Raw genomic sequence first — 17422 nt, forward strand, 5'->3', positions numbered from 1 at the left:
TACATATAACTAGCAGTTAGGATTCAGCGTGCACAACTTTTGTCCAAAATTACTTACACTTGGTTACTTTTAACATAAATCACAAAACTTGCGCACGTAGACAGAAGACCACCATCACCACCACAACCACAAATTTATAGGCGTCAGTGTAGTGCGATGATGAAGAATGCATAATCTCCCGAGCAAATGATACATACGCCTCCAATAATATCTTCTGCAGTAGTCGAGACAAATGCGGATAAAACTGGTAGCCGATACTATAGAAATTAGCCAACAAAAAATTAAGACCATAATCAGATATATCTCATGTCGGATTGACTGATGAACCCAGAGTTTGATGAGTCCCCTTACTTCCAAAGTCAAGAATGAGTGTTTTGTTCCGTGAAATTATTTGTATCCTCGATTCACCGGTTGAAAGGGAGGCCCTACAACACATTATAATCGGCCAAGTGGAGACTCAGAGGAATGATCATCCACCAACCAAAGGCCATGATCTTGGAATCGTTTTACCTTCTTTTCAAAACCAACTATATAGTTGTTATGGACGATAACATGCAGCCCCTTGGTTTCTTGTACCCACGTCTTGTTCTTGAAATATAAACCTCCAGTAGGGAAAGCTTGCTGAGGAAGCAGGTACAAGTCCACCTAAAGTGAAATCACAGTTATTATGCACAAGTAAAACAAGGAACCAACAGCAGCAGAACATGACCTAGATTGACGCCCTGACAGAAAATCCCATTATGTGCCTACCTGGTCAGCAGTTTTATTCAAGGCCCAATTAAAGGCAGGTTGGTCGTTAGCTTTCTTGGCTTTAGACCAAGGTTGAGACTGAAGTTCTTCAATCCACTTCGTCATAACTAGTTTTGCTCCATTGGTGGGGCGCATATAGATCATGCAGCTGCAAATGTAAGTCCGTCCCTTTTTCCCTGGAGGTGGCAAATCATGAGAGTGATTCAGAGGCTTCACCTGGCATTTCAAAGAGAGGGAAAAAATGATATTTTATCGTTAAAAGCAAGAGTACAAGTTCGTGAAAAAGAAAAAAGAAATTGTTCTTCTTCAAAAACAAAAGAACAAATTATTCTACAATCATATTTTAAATTTAAATTAAAGCAGACTTTGAGCTACAGATTGATTGGCAATTAATAAAATTAATCTGCTTGAATTTATAATCAATTCTAGCAAACGTACATGAGCCATATCGTCTGTGAAATACACATCGTGCTCGCCTTTCAGATAAGGAAATGGATCTGCCAGCCAAACCATGTCAACATCATTGTACATGACATCATAGCCAAGCTCCAGAATTTGTAGAAGATGCCGGGGCCTTCTGACTGTAAAATTAAAGAAGCCCTGAAACATGTAATCAGCCGGAATTATCACCAGGAAAGCACACTCGCATCTTGATGTAGCTCTTTAGAAGTAGAGAAACATTGGTAGAAATAGCTTCCAAGAACAATCCTTTGGTCTTAGAAGTATTTAAACCATCCAGTCCACCATAAAACAGGTTAATATTATTCTGTAGCACTCACTTTTGTACCAAAATTCAGAAAGGCATCTTACAAAGGATTACAGCTACTATATTCCCACAAATTTTGTGTCAAACTATTGGCTGCTCAAATTATACTTTACAAAAGCTTATTTGAAACGAACTTGTAGACCAACACTTCAATGATTGAAGACAAGACAAGCCAAGACTCGCCAAACAATACACATACAAAATGAACTAATAAGTTGCCAAGATACCTAGAGGCAGGGTGAGGTCTCGGGTTCGAATCCCACTTGGGTCGTTAGTTAGGTAGTATAGATAGATAGGAAATCCTCCACCCTCATTCTATAAAAAAAATTAACCAATAATTTCCTTACCAAGTACCAACTATATCAGAACTCTATCATCAACATCATATCAAAGATCTTTAGTCTCAAATCATAGAGATTTCATAAAGAAAGTTCAAATACAATTCAAAATATTATCGATAATAGCAGCCTAGGCTTAGTCCAGTTGCTGAGTTGCACTCGGATATCACAAAAAGCTATGTCTGAACGATAAGCAATGTCATCTATCAGTATATCATTATCCAACTGAAGACAATTACAGAATCCTTAATATATATCAAAGCTAAGTGGCTACAGCTGATAGTGTACCAGACGCCTTTATTAATGTTAATTAATCCTACAAATCATATACTAGCTATTCCATGAAAGGCGATTTATATCAAGCTCCAAATCACTCAAAACAAGAAATATATATAGATATAAACTACCTGCGATCCAAACTTATGTGCAGCCACCGCCTCCAACGCAGGCGGCACTAAAACCGCATGCCCCGGCCACCTCTCATTAACCTTGTAAAGCGTAGCGTAATCCTCCGCAATCACCAAAACCTTGTCCTGCTGCCTCTGCCGCGCAATGCTAATCAACCAATTGTTCAAGAACGGCAAGTAAGCCTCGCTCACCGCACAAACGATCAAAGTATTATCCTTTGCCACTCGAGCCGCCGCATCGGCCAAGGTGTACTCGCGCCACTTCAAGTTTGAGCTCGAATTCAAGGATACGAAGCTAAATGGCGCCTGAATATAAGGAAACAGTACACCTATAGTTACCAGCAGCGCGAGGAGGAGGAGCAAGGCCGGGCGGCTGAGAAGGGCGGAGGAAATGGGTTTATGGTAATTTTGCAGGGATCGAGGGGATAATTGGCAGTGGTCTGTAGAAGCGTTCTGTTGCGGCCTTTGATGTAGAAATTGTGATGACATTTCTTTGCTTTGAACTCTTCAATTCAAAAAAAAAAAAGGATTTTTGCAGTGTAGAAGCTTTCGGATGGAAAAAACTCCGAACGGAGAGTTCACATACTGACACGCACTAGATGGTGTGATCGGATCTGTGATGTAAGATGAGGTGAATTGGAGAAGATGAATCGGAGATTTCGAATAAATGATGGGCTGAGATAAGTGGCTAATTGAATTTTGGGCTGGCAGCATGAGTTCCTTCTTTCTCACTGTAACCATTAGCCCATAAAAGCCCAATAATTTCTGGTACAAATCACAAAGAAGCCCATTATTTATTCACATATGAGGATAGATTAATAATCAAATATTTATCGTTATCCGATTTAAGATCCAATTTTATTAATCAAATAGTTATCCATAAAATTGGATCTTAAACTGGGTCAAAATGATTATTAAAACAACTTAAAATTTTAAATATAAATACTTGGCTATTAATCTATGCTTATTTAATTCACTAAACCAAACACAAGTACTAATTATTGTTGCACGCGCACAAATAACTTTTAAAAAAGTATTACTATGAAATATATGTATTAGAAATAAATAAAATAAAAATTATAAATGGTGAGTTGTTTTAAATAATTATCGATCTTTATTCTAAGATAGGATATTAAATGTAAGAATAACGAGGTACTCTAGATAAATTAAAAGAGGTTTTATCATCCACACCAAAATTAATTTCTTTAAAAGTGTTTGTCTCCTTTAATTAATGACTAGCGGTCGTAGCACACGTGTTGCATGTGCAAAAAATAACGATATATCCGAGGCATAAATACTTTAGGCGATGAATATTTTTATTTGGGTAAGAAATTGAAAATAGTTGTGGTGGTTTAATCTAGATGAAACTTTAAGAAGTATGGGAATGTTTAATTAAATTTATAATATATTTTGTATAAAAAAAGTATGAGAGAAATTTATAAAACTTCACCAATATACCGAAAATTAGTTAATTTAAATATTTTAAATTTATTTACACAAAAAATTTTGTGATACGCTCTCACGAGTTAATTTTGTAAGACAGATCTCCTATTTGTATCATACATAAAAAATTATTATTTTTATACCAAAAATATTACTTATTATTATTATAAATATGGATATGGTTGACGGATAACCACGAGAGATCTATTACTTTATTTAACTTTATAAAAAATAGATAAATAAGAGTATCTGTTTGTTAACCATGACAATAATTGGTAGATCATCACCATCGTATCTAAAGATTAAAATGGTGCATTAAAGGCGTATTGCTTTCCGTGGTGATTTGTCTTATCAAAAACCCGAAACAATTTGTTTATTATATTTTACAACAAAAAGAGAAACCCTTAATAATTTGTCGGTGAATCCATAACCAGAGATTGGATATGATAACACACTAAAAGCTCTTCTTTTTTTATCGAACAAAAGTAATAAAGCAAAGCTCATTGTTTGGTTTGGTCATGAAAAGTGGAAGTTCTCAATTATATAGGCAATGACTAATTTAGTGGGCCATGGAGAACACATCAGATCATAGAATAATAATGAAATTACATGATTATTTATACATGTGAGTAACTGCAGTGAAAAATAATACTTTTGACATTTATATTTTTTTTGGAGCATCGAGTTGGAAAACCGTTTCACAAAATTAATTCGTAAAACCGTCTTATAGAAATTTTTGTGTACTTGAAAGGGTGGCATACCTTAAGGGAAAATAATTCATCGAAAAATAAGAAAATGTGACAAATCACTTTCTTATTTTAAACACAGTTAATACAAAAATCCATTTTGCATCCTTAACAAAACATCATTAATCTACGTTGTTGAGATTACCATCTTAAGTGAAAGGTGAATCAAATTGTTAAGATGATATGATTTAAGTTTAAACTTCAATTCATATGAGTAAAAAAATATTAATTTTATAACATATTTCACATTTAATTTTATTTTTTTATTTTTGGGGGATTTTTTTTTATAAAAAAACTCTGTATATTATTTCACACTATTTCTATTGACTTCACAAATTGGTGGTCTATCATGTCAATAACTCGATAAGATGTGTCACTCTGAAATTTAGATGGCCTTGTCCCCTTCAATAATGTTATTAAATATTAAAGACATTCTTAGGTCATTAACTTTCACAAAATGCGAACAAAATTAAAAGATAACTAATGAAGATTTACAACCTTAAATCTTTTGGGGACCTCAGCCAAATTTCTTTTGTCCTCGGGTATGCCCTACAAGACCGACCATCTTTGTATACCTCTTGTGTAACATCAATTTGAGATGGTTGGGCAAAGTTTCCCCAAAAAAGTAGAGGATAGGCTTGAAATCTGTTCTCAAGTGTTTATTACGTGAAATTCTCATTTTTCATGTATCGTGATTATGAGAAACTTTTGCTGATCTAACACCAAATGTGACAAATTTGGAACGAGATCGGTTTCGAGACCCGGTATAAAATCGCCTCCAGACGGTTTATTCCATCATACATGTAGGGGGCACTACCCTATGATAGAATCAAAGGCCCAAATTTAGCCACGCATACATGGGGTACATTAATTTTTTTTAAAATCACATATATACGTGAATCTTGTCCATCTAAACCATGTGGGGACACATGCCCTCACATGTATACGATAAATTATATGTATCAAGGAGAAACAAATGGAAAGTATTCCTTCCATTTGCAACTTGCCAGAATTAAAAACCCCCTAAATTAATATTTGTCTCCATCAAGAAACAAACCAAGAATTGTGCACTACTTGGACTTTCCAGCGAAGCACAAGAGAACGATGCATAAACTAAAAACCAAGAATGACGAGTAAAGTAAATTTAATAAAAATTTATAATCTATATTTACGCACTCCAAGGTGAAATTCTTTAGTAGACAACAGGATGAAATTTAAATTACTAAGTCGTTGAGCTGAATTTGAATCAACCCGATACAAAGAGCAAGATTGCTTACAAGACAATACAAGCATCTGGATTCTCTTCGATACTGCGGTGCTGCTGCATATAGTAGTATGTGTTCATCGTGGGGTAATACGGTCTGTATGGCATAGGCATGATTGTGCCGAGGACGGCCGGTTCGGCCTTCTTCTCGCCCTCCTTCTTGGGTTCGTCTTTCTTTGCTTCGTCCTTCGACTCCTCTTTCTTAGGCTCGTCCTTCTTCACCTCTTCCTTTGTCTCCTCTTTCTTAGCTTCTTCTTTCTTCGGCTCCTCTGGCTTTTTTTCCGGTTCTTTGGCTGGACCGACTGAGATTATGTTGGCTGGCCAATTCTTTTTGCGCAGTTTGCTAACAACGGTCACGGGGTCGACAGTCCCGATTACTGTTAGTTTCTTCCCTTTTATGTCGATACAGATTTCATCAATGCCTGTAACAATGGTGCTCCAAAAGTTTCGAGTAAGGGTCACATAATATATAAGATCGAGTGATGGCTGTTATGCCAAATATAGCATTCTCAAATCTATGGCAAGCAGACAATTACACGGGACGGTGAGAACAATTATTACGACACGACAACTTATTTAAGTCTTTCACGGGGAAGATCAGTGAGGCACGACATCGGAAGATCATGCAAGACACATACCAATCTGACGTGATCAAACAGTAATAAATGCAACCAGCACAGCTAACTTAAAAGTGTGGTATAGAAAACACATGAAAAATGGATGCAAATTTCTCACATTTTTTCAAATTTACCCTCAGCAGCCTGAGTAGAGATCAACAATTTTGCATCACCGCATACAAAACTCTACGGCTGTCAAATTAAGGTTGTTCATATAGATCAACTAATCGCTCCAAAAACATATAAGCAACCCAAAGATCGTAATTATAAAGAGAAACTTGACAAGAACGGTCGCTTTGCATAAAGTTGATCACCCTTTGTTGAAATAAGTGATCACGCGAGAAAGTAAAGTCATTTTCAGAGCAGGGGAATGTCAAAACACAGATTTACATCTATATTATCATTTTCTTGAAAAGGCAGGCAGCGCAACGATTCCGGATTCCGGACCATTCGGTTGAGGTATCTACGCAATCTACAAGTTTACTTTCACTGAAATAACATTTTAAGAAACTTTTCAACTGCAATATTTACTTTAATCACTTCCGAATTCCCATAAAACATTACAAATTACACCAATCCCAGATACAACATAAAACAATGCTTCACATATATAGGTCCGTGTTTTTCAGTGGTCGTGTATATGATCAAAAGCACACAACAAACTAGTACACGACGGCATAAATCCGATAAATCGGATACATAGAACAACTTGATGAGAACTTTTCCTAGCTCCACGCTGAAAAATTCTCGTATCAAGCTCAAAATTTTGCCTTCCTGACAGTATTGATGATGTTATATAACCAGAACCTTTTCGAGCTATAATTTCCGGGAGAGTTAATTTGAACTAAAGTACGTACTCGTAATTAAAACAGAGATTTAAAACAGATATTAAAGATTTAGAAGAACTTCAAAATACCAGCAAGAGTGGACACAGTCTTCAAAGCCCTCCTCTTGTCGTCCGCGTCTGCCAAATCCAACTTCAGCACAAATTTCTGCAACAAAATATAAAAACAGATAGCAAAATGTTTAATTTCTAAATGAACAATACAAAAAGAAATAAAAGAAGCCAAGAAATAACGACACGCAACTTTCGACGACCGCTCAAAACTACAAAATTATACAGATTCACATAATACACTGCATGACATCGAACCAAATTAAAGCTAACAATCTTTTGATGGGAAAAGACCATTGAACTCTACGAAGCGTATAACAAGAAAGAAACCCAAAATAAAATGAAGAAATCCCACAAAGAATCCGAACAAAAAGTGAAGAATAATGCAATCAAACCTTCATTTCTTTGTGGGTTTTTCGGATAATATTTCTGTCTGAAAAATGTAGTCGATGCCTCAAGGAAGAGGCAGGCAACTCAAAAAAGCAAAAGAGTGCGAGTTACAAATAAAGCTTAAAAAGATGGGAAATGAGACTCGGGAGAAATATAGAGACGAGAGCGAGAAAAAGACAGGTCTAATAAAGAAGACGAGATTATTACCAAATTATAATATTTTGACAATTTGATGTTAAATAAATAATATATGTATATCTATATATATATATATATATATACACAATATATGTATAATAAATCAAAACCAGTACTCGAGTTGAAGGGAGTCTTTCAGAGAGCAGAGAGGAGATAGCATACCGACAGTTCACCTACGTAAATCTACCTTTAAAATATTGAAGTTTATGATTGATGATTCAACCACCATTAATAAAAGTAGTTAACTATTTTTTCTTTTTTATGAAAGCATAAAAGTAGTTAACTTTACGGCCTAGATTGATGTCATATCTAGACCAGATTTATACACATTGATTGTCCTTCTTTTTCATTTGTTTATTTATACTCAAGTATAAGTTTTTTTCCCTGTCGATTGATAGAGTAATTATTATTGTTCTGAAAATACATATCTAGATTTTAACAAATCGTATTATTTGATAAGATTTTCGTTTTTTGAACAATATTTTTTTTCTCGTCAATTTGAATTCTCTCGAATTTATCTTAGAGTAAGTATTTTGTAAGACAATCTCACGAATCTTTATCTGTAAAACGGGTCAACTCTACCGATATTCACAATAAAAATTAATAATCTTAGCATAAAAAGTAATATTTTTTCATGGATGACCTAAATAAGAGATCAGTGTCACAAAATACAACTCATGAAACCATCTCACATTAGTTTTTGTCTTTATTTTATATATTATTTAATAGATAAAATAACCATTTTTGTATTCCTCACATATATTTTTTTGCATCAATAATCGAACTAGTTTACCATAAAAAAACGATTTAATCAGACACAATTGGACAAAACAACTATTATATTATTAAAAATAATAATATAATAAATAATATATTTTAAATTCTAAAAAATTTAAATATATATATAAATAATATATATATATTACAAAAATAAATTAAATAAGCTCTAACACTACAAAAATATTTTTTTAAAAAAAAGTAAAATAAAAATAATCACATATGTAACAAAAAACATTTAAAATATAAGAAATATGTTTTTTAGAACATAAGAAATTAATCAAATTCTAAATAAATAAATAATTAAAAATAAGTGAATCGGACCGATTTTTAACCAATTTACTACTTGTCTGACTGATCCTTGACCTATTCTGATCTGTTTGATCGTAAAAACATTTATAAAACTTGTTCCGAACCAAACATGTGGTCGGATTCAGTCAAATAGGCCAATTCGATTTTAAAAACACCAGTTGGGAGTAAGAAAATTATTGTTTTTTTCCCCCTCCTGATTTTACATTCGGTTGACAAAACAAAATTTTCATTTTCTTTAATTATTTCACACGTCTTCACCAACCATTTTCTTTGACTTCATTTTCTACTTTTTAACCATTTTTGAGAAAGCGATAACAAGATATTACTCGGATAATTAATGTCTAGATAAAAAATTTTGTGTCAATGGTCAAGATATATATTTTTACTTTTAAATATAATCACCATAAAACTTATACATTCACAAAATATCTTACAAATCATCCAATATAAAGTATTATATGCAAGAAAAGATTTGTCTATGTATATTAAATACTCTCCAATAATTTCAAAAGCTATGACAGAAATATGGCCGGCCTATATATCTGCACTAAACATAAAAGTGGACCACTGAGGCATAAATTCTTTCAGGGTCCTATGATCGACTCATTGTCCTGCTCTTACAAGCCCACACATGCATGCCTACGTACTGTCTGCACAAAATCTATTTAAATGCGGGCGTGAGAGTGAAAATGTTAAATTAATCCGATCTAGAACATAATTATATTCAAAAACAATTATATTCAAAAACGATAGAGGTACACAGCAAGGACAGATCCAAAAACTATGAGCCTGAGAGAATTTGAATTCAATATAATAAGTTATCTATTATTAAAAAAATTACATTATATTGTTCAACGAAATTGTACTCTACGAGATTCTAATACATAAAATTCATCTATAATAGAATTTACATCTATTTGTTTGCTAAATCTTATTCAATATAGAGTGTCAAACAATCGGCAAGAAAGACATCTTCCATATTATTACGAAGTGCCGTCTTCACATGCTTCATTGCTGAAAAAGATCGCTCAGTACTGGCGGTAGACACAGGTAATGTCAAAACAAGATGAATCAATCTAGTCGACATAACGTAAACATTTGACCGTCCACTCTCAGTCAAATACTAACACAACACAATACGTGTAGAAACCTTCAAATTTTAAGTTTATAATGTATCAATCCATACTCCAAAGCAACAATGTCTTGATCTGTGAAATCTACAGGATAAAACTTTGTTGCAAGTTTGCAAATATCATCACTTTTAAAGAATTCAAATGAATTTTTAGGATCTAAAGTTGTACTAAAAGAAAGAAGTTTCACCGATGACTCATTGAACCGAGTATTTAGCTTCATCAAAATGAAATTTATTGTTACATTAAAAACATCAAATTGGTAATGATGCTTTATTGTAGTTTGCTGACGGGAACATCCAATCTTATATAAAAAATTAAGGTAAAGCACATCAATTTCATTTCTCGAGCAAAAAACTTTAACTTTCCTGAAGAAATTCATCCCACTCGCATTCTTTAAGTTATTGAAGGCTAATTTTGATAGAAGTGACAAATGTAATATCAGTCAAAATGTTTTGAGATTTTTTTTGAAGGATTTGACAAAGAGTATCTATTGTTCTTATAATTTTATGCATTAAGTGCAAAATGAACACAAATTCAAAGCTTGCCATGTTTCTGTAAATCTCCCGAACTTGAGCCTTAGCTTTTCCATTTGGAGAATGATCACTAAGAACTTCAAAAACTTTGCAAGTTGCAGTATACATACCTATCAAGCTTTTTATCGGATCTTAATGAGAACTCCAACGAGTAGCTCCTGCTTGTTGCAAATTACCAATATGATTGGCACCACTTCCAGAATCACGTTCTCCAATTGACAACATATACTCAATTTCATTTCTTTGTGCAGTATGTAATTCAGCAATGCGCTTAGTAGAAGAAGTGACAATATTGACAATATTGTCCAAATGAGAAAATAATCCCCAAGTAACACTAGCATCCTTAGCTGCAGAAACTAATGTTAGTTGTAAACGATGGGCAAAACAGTGGACATAATATGCACATGGACAATATTTGAGAAATAGTGCTTGAAGTTCATTACATGCTCCACGTATATTGTTAGCACCATCATATCATTGGTCTCTGATTTTCATAACATGGAGATTATGATGAACAAAAACATTTGATATCTCTTTTTTCAGATTCATTGAGGTAGTGTCATTAACACTTTTGATGGCAAAACATCTTCTGTCAAAATTCCATTATTGTTCACAAACCTCAAGATAATGGCTATTTGATCTCATTTAGATATATCTCGTGCTTCCTCAACAAGAATACATAAGCATTTATCTCCAACTTATTCACGAACCATCTGTCATACTCTATTGGCCATAATATGTAAAATCTCTTTCTGAATTTCTGGAGCGATATATTGGGCATTTTTTGGAGCATTCTCAAGTACAACTTCATCAATTTCTATACTCGTTTTTGCAAAAGCCTTTACTAATTCAAGATAATTTCCACGATTAGATGAAGATAGAGATTCATCGTTACCTTTAAATTTACAACCTTTAAGTGCTAGCCAACGAACAAGCTACAGTCTCTTTTTCCTTTTTAGATTGTGCATACATCGCTTTATCAATATGTTACGAGGGTCTCATCAAATTTTCAGCCCTTATCTCACACATAGCATGAGGCGAAGAAGCTGCAAAACCAATATGGGCAAGAAAAGCACATGTTTTTCCTTGGTTGACCTTTTTTCCAATTGTCAAATAATTTATTGACAAGCGCCGATATATTAGATGAATTAACATCATTCAGGAAAAGAAAATAATAGAAACAATATGACTTATTTGTTGAAGTCGAATACTCCAACCAATAAAATTTTTGAAATCATTTTTTATGAAAACGATAATTCTGGCTTCCAAATTTTGTACTTGGATACTCCAACATATCTGGTTGATAAGGCCACATATTTAGATATAAACGTCTTATCTCATATCGTACATTAACATGATATTTACATATCTGTTTTTTTCCCCTGATCTCGTTCAATACAATTAGATGATGACTGATGATCGTCTTTATGATAGGAAATTGAAGGAATTTGGATATTTGGAAATGGAAGACTTTCACTCGATTGATGTTGCATTGCGAGGACGATAGAAATTGAAGTGTCTTCACTAGCTTGACGATTTCTCTTCTTAAAGAAAGAGAATATCAATGTTTTTCCTTTCTTTGCAGCAGATTGATGTTCCATTTTGAAATAGTTCAAGTTATAATTCTAAACAAGTAATAAAATAATTATCAAATAGATAAACAAGTAATAGTCAATCAATGACTCAACAACAAAAAATCAAGATTCAAGAATCAATTGCTCATAAACAAATATTCAAGCAATGTCGATCGAATAAACGCCGAAAAATCTATACAAATCACCTGATAAATTTTTTTATAAAAATTTTTCCAAATAAATATTGTAAGTTTTTTTTTTCAACTAATAAGACATTAATTTTTTTTAAAAATTACTTATCTAAACATAGTCCAATTATCAATTCTTTAAAATTTTAAATTTAAAATATGACATCAATAATAAAAATTAAACTAACAAAAATCTAATTTTTTAAAAATATTTTATAAATATTTATTAAATGATAAACTAGTAGTTCAAGTTAAAATCCTAAACAAGTAATAAAATAATTATCAAATAAATAAACAAGTAATAGTCAATCAATGGCGCAACAACAAACAAAAGAGAATTTATTTGACCGATGGTACATAAATCGAATCGAATAAATGAAAACATCATATTCTAGGGCAAAGCTAACTCATGACTTGCATTTTTGTTTCGCATAAGCATTTTAATGGCCGTCACATCATCCGATCTCTTCTCTCTTGTATACAATGCGAAGTGTAATGTACTTACGATTGGCTTTTTTTTTTACTAGTTTCATGTCATCACGCATTCTTGATGCCCTAAGCAGTGACGTGGAGCCAAGAAAATTGGCTGGCTGGACTAGGGTCTTGAGGATGAACCGAAATTTTAATTAATTATATAAAAAAAGACATAAGGTACAGTCCAATATAACCATCAAATACATCTATCCATGCTCATGATACTATCTCACAAGTTTTTATGTAAATTTAAATATATTCATTGTATTATATCAATAATTTTAGTTGATTATTCAAACGTTAATATTTATTAAATCTAAACTTAACTAATTACGTAATGATAGATACTCTTTGCACGGGTAAGATACTATAACTAGAACAAATCGAAAAATAAAAAGAGCTCGGCTTGAAAACGGGCTTTTATTTGGATTCGGATACGACAGAAACCGATTCCGTTTTTGGCGAGGTCAAATTTCCTCATTATCTCCTTTTCTTACCCGTTTCTGACGCGTGAGAAGCACGCCGACCTTCTTCACCAATCGCTGTTTCCCTCCTTTCAATTTCACAATCACCTGTTCACCTCCACAATAGCCAGCGTAAAAATCATAATTTGCCCTAATCCTGAAATTTTTGGATTACAACCTCCTGAAATTTCTATTATGATCCCGAAACAGTGAATTTCCATATTCAAAACCCTAATTTTCTTGATTCTGTTAGTTTTACTCACCGAAATTTGGGGTTTTGAAATGGATTACAAGGATGATAAATTAGCTCTAGCTATATACAAACCCCTGAGCTTCACGGGGGGCTGCTTGGAAATCCGTTTATTCTACGTCCGTGTTGCACCTTGTTCGGTGGACAGCCTCCCCGATCGACTCACGCTTCGCCACCTCCGCCGAGAGCTTGGGGTTTTCTTAGAGATTAACGGTTCCCGTGTTCAGTCGTCTGATGCCGTCTCTATCTCCCTTCGTCGCGATCGTGTCGACAAGGACGCATCAGAGGTAACTTATGTCAGCACCGACAGCGTTAAAATATCGGGTCCTGCGGAATTTGAGGTCTGTGAAGAGGAGGATTTGATTCTCTGTGGCTCGTTGCAGAGAGCCGATGTTGCTTCCTGGACCAATGGGTCTGGGTGGAGCATGGATTGTTATGTAGCAACCTCCATTGCGAATGGTCGGTCTGCCTTTTTGCAGCCGAGGATTGGTGTTTCCTCCCCATCTATCGAGGTTTACATAGCGGGATGCTGCTCAGGAGTGCCGGAAATTTTGACAAAAAACATCTTGGTCAGTCCAAGAAGGAAGGTATTGAGGCAAGGGATGCTCGATGCTATTCCTGAGGAAGAAGAGACAGGAAAGGAACAAAGCAGTTTGAGCAATGGTTTTGTTCGGCAAAGGAAATTGCAGGTAATGTCACAGTGTCGTGTTATTTTTTTAGCTTTAAATGATGAGTGCTGTACTTGATTCTCAAAGCATCATCAAGTAAAATGCCAGGGTTGCTTAATTGTTTATTATTATTATTATTATTCTTATTCTTATTATCGATAACTGTTACAAAGAATGGAAAGGTTTTTAGCTGCTGCTGAAATTGAGGGAATTAACTCCATGTTTAAGATAAAGTAAAACACTAGCCGGACCAAATACCTCTGATTTTGATTTTCTGCTATTAATGATAGATGGAGGATTCCAGCTTTAATGCCTGGAACTGGTTTTCTGCAAAGTTAGTCTTGGTATTGTATTTTTAGTTTAGTGTTGTATAGATTGAAGTATGAACATACATGGTGTGCCCTGGATTAAGTTAGTTGATCTAGCTTTCAGAATCTTATTCATGGCTCTGGTATTGCGGGTTTGTGGCTGGTGTCCCACCCATGAACCTAGCAGCAATTATATTTCCTTTCTTGTTGAGATACGGGATATGTGATCTAACGGCAAAAACTAACTTTCCCTTTTTTTCCCCAGAAGAGCTCCCCTAAACATCATAGATATAACTATTATTGTAGCGTCCTTGGATTTGAGGGTTTGGAGGTGTCGAATGTGATTCGATGGGTGGAATTTGTTCTCAAATAGCGAGCAAGAAGACACATTCATTGTTAATTAAAAAGATTTATTTATAGCCAAAATTAATCCAAGAATGGCTCTTTGATGATCGTGTATAAATAAGTTTAATTAACCTATTTCATTAGTGTTTGGAACATCAACACTAGATCTAGTATGAATTATGCTTTTGCATTGCCTGATTGCACATTCACATGACCACATGATCATTTTAATGCCAAAAAATATTCCTTGCCTTGATAGTCTGCTTAAGTTACTTCAAATAAGGTTAGGTCCTAATGATAGATAGATATCACCCTTATGTTTTATGGAAAAGCAGAGGAGTCACTTGGGAGGAATTGCAAATCCTAGTTATGTACCCAAAACCATACGTCGTTGATTTAGGGTGTACTTCTGTAGTAGTGTTGCATTATGCCATTGCATATCGCAGAGTATTTAAAGGTTTAACATAATATATGCAGAATGGAGAAAACGAAGAATCGAATTTTTTTATCCTAAAATTTTGCGATGCTGGAATTATTGTGGTAGATATTTATGGACATTGATTGAAACGCTTGAGGCACCTTGGGGGGGTGCACATGATATAAACAACACTTTCTGATACTCAGTTCTTACTTCATCGTCCTGACAGAATGCGCACATGATATAAACAACACTTTCTAATACTCATTTCTCACTTCATCGTCCTGATAGAATATGAAAGTTGAATAGATTAGTTGAGTCTTTTTTGAGCCGCAGTTGATAGGCTAGGCCCAAACTAATTATTATAGTCTTTATGAATCCTGACAAATTTATGGATTTGTCCACTGCAATGGTAGTTTGTCCTGGAGTTATGGGGCGCCAGCTATGTTCACCTGTGCTTTACTATACTACCTTTTGATCTTGTTTTGATTACCTTTCTATCTCTCTCTTTGATCAATTTTTATTTGTGCTTGTTACGTAATCCAACTTCTTTATTGAACATCTTAGACAAGTAACTTTTATTATTACAAAAACTTTTCTTATATGTTTATTTTTTCATTTGAATGGGAATCACACCCTCCTTAGGGGTACAACCCTAATTTTTTACCCTGTATAGATATATGATGATGCTAGTTGACTAACAACACAGTATTGTTTTTTGTTTCATTTATGAATTAACTTTATGATTATTCTAACTGGGTATTTGCAAGGGCATAATCAATCATCAGTTCCCTAGCCAGTGCATTACACCACCCACCCCCCAAGTCTAAGTTATTTAATTTTGCTCGCTGTGACCTTTTTTACAGTTAATGGAATCAGATGCACACGACTACGAGTCTGATGGGAAAGTTGGAGATAGCTATTACTCGGAAGACATGTACCTTGGTGAAGATGGCCAACTTTCTTGGTTCAATGCTGGTGTAAGGGTTGGTGTGGGGATAGGGCTTGGGATGTGCGTTGGAGTTGGAATTGGTGTTGGTTTACTGATGCGTTCATATCAAGCCACAACTAGGAGTTTCAGGAGAAGGTTTTTCTAGATCTCAACAGCTTCTGTTATAAGGGATCCGGGATCAGCAACATGGATAGGTTGTAGTGTTATTTCTTTGAGATCTTATTAAACCTGGACTACACCATAACACAAGCAAGTGAAAGCACGCAATACAGCTAATTTACAGTGAATATTGGTGGTTGCTTGGCCAGTCGGTTTTATGGTAAAGACAGTCGGCATACTGAAATGATGATATGCTGTTTTTCTTTCTCGTTCCCTAAGCCCTTCACATAGTCCTATGAAGTGTTTTGCCGGGACACAAGGGTTGTGTATGAGTTTGTTGGTGTAACCTGTATCTAGTTTTGGTAATATGTATATATTCTCTTTTCATGGTGTATTCCGGAAGGTTCGTTTGGTGGATTTTCTTTTCCGCCATCTTTTTGATCAATTTTGTTCTTGGTTGAGTTCAAATAAGTAGTCCTGATACACTACAAGTTATTTTTCTTGTACGCTGCCCATGAAATTTATATATATAAACGTTGTGAGTTGTATGAGCAAGAGTTTATTCATTTTTGAATTCATGTTGCAAGGGTGTGATGAATTTAGGTTTTCCATCGAGTTCATGAGATGCTTGTATTCTTGCAACATTGAAAAATACGGTAGGTGACTAGGTGCTAGTCATTTCATGCTTGTGTTTTGTATTTCTGAACAAATATTATGAATTTATCAAATTCTCAAGAGTGTCGTTGCCATATTCAAATATTTAGTGAAGCAAACGAATATAATAAAACCAATCATTTAAGGTATCGTTTGGATCGATCGATTTCAAATATATTTTGGTTGTTTCAGAGAAGTTGATTCATAAGTTTCAATTCCACTAATTACATGTTTATATGTTATTTTATGTTAATTAGAATATATTTATAACAAGTAAGATGTGAATATAAGGTTAAGTATATTGTTCATATATAATAATAAAAATATAATCAAAATCTATTATATTCCCAAATGCAAAAGTGGATTTTTGAAAAATAATGATCACTAAATTAGAACATGTAGAACAGAACAGGTGACATGCGATTTCATTTATCCTCTGATTAGATTCCTATTAATTTT

General features: G+C 34.1%; 3 protein-coding genes across 4 annotated transcripts; 1 reads left to right on the plus strand and 2 right to left on the minus strand.

Annotated features, from left to right (window-relative positions):
• Positions 1 to 2912, minus strand: LOC142546781 (UDP-D-xylose:L-fucose alpha-1,3-D-xylosyltransferase MGP4-like). Of its 2 annotated transcripts, none has more exons than XM_075654674.1 (4): positions 2262 to 2912; positions 1189 to 1350; positions 751 to 966; positions 1 to 709 (listed from the first exon to the last, which is right to left on the minus strand). In XM_075654674.1, the coding sequence occupies exons 1-4, from the start codon at positions 2748 to 2750 to the stop codon at positions 539 to 541; spliced, it is 1038 nt and encodes a 345-aa protein (XP_075510789.1). In that variant the 5' UTR covers positions 2751 to 2912; the 3' UTR covers positions 1 to 538. The 2 variants fall into 2 exon arrangements, with proteins under 2 accessions (XP_075510789.1, XP_075510788.1); XM_075654673.1 differs by having other exon boundaries at positions 1 to 645; positions 2262 to 2911.
• A 2672-nt stretch (positions 2913 to 5584) lies between these two features.
• LOC142546783 (heavy metal-associated isoprenylated plant protein 39-like) lies at positions 5585 to 7828 on the minus strand. The gene is made up of 3 exons (XM_075654675.1): positions 7622 to 7828; positions 7248 to 7323; positions 5585 to 6136 (listed from the first exon to the last, which is right to left on the minus strand). Exons 1-3 carry the CDS (start codon positions 7625 to 7627, stop codon positions 5724 to 5726), a joined length of 495 nt encoding a protein of 164 aa, XP_075510790.1. The 5' UTR covers positions 7628 to 7828; the 3' UTR covers positions 5585 to 5723.
• Positions 7829 to 13281: 5453 nt separating this feature from the next.
• Positions 13282 to 16860, plus strand: LOC142546784 (uncharacterized protein At1g01500-like). The gene is made up of 2 exons (XM_075654676.1): positions 13282 to 14208; positions 16125 to 16860. Exons 1-2 carry the CDS (start codon positions 13552 to 13554, stop codon positions 16353 to 16355), a joined length of 888 nt encoding a protein of 295 aa, XP_075510791.1. The 5' UTR covers positions 13282 to 13551; the 3' UTR covers positions 16356 to 16860.
• The last annotated feature ends 562 nt before the right edge of the window (positions 16861 to 17422 follow it).

Source organism: Primulina tabacum, chromosome 5, assembly GCF_025594145.1.
Source record: "Primulina tabacum isolate GXHZ01 chromosome 5, ASM2559414v2, whole genome shotgun sequence".
NCBI classification, from domain to species: Eukaryota; Viridiplantae; Streptophyta; class Magnoliopsida; order Lamiales; family Gesneriaceae; genus Primulina; species Primulina tabacum.

Coding starts and splice junctions, on each gene's coding strand:
- LOC142546781 (XM_075654673.1), bottom strand. CDS start 2,750: ATGTCATCACAATTTCTACATCAAAGGCCGCAACAGAACGCTTCTACA. Junction 1,351..2,261: donor CACATAAGTTTGGATCGCAG/GTAGTTTATATC, acceptor TACATGTTTCAG/GGCTTCTTTAATTTTACAGT. Junction 646..750: donor TGAATAAAACTGCTGACCAG/GTAGGCACATAA, acceptor ATTTCACTTTAG/GTGGACTTGTACCTGCTTCC.
- LOC142546783 (XM_075654675.1), bottom strand. Junction 6,137..7,247: donor GACTGTGTCCACTCTTGCTG/GTATTTTGAAGT, acceptor CCATTGTTACAG/GCATTGATGAAATCTGTATC.
- LOC142546784 (XM_075654676.1), top strand. CDS start 13,552: ATGGATTACAAGGATGATAAATTAGCTCTAGCTATATACAAACCCCTG. Junction 14,209..16,124: donor TTCGGCAAAGGAAATTGCAG/GTAATGTCACAG, acceptor CCTTTTTTACAG/TTAATGGAATCAGATGCACA.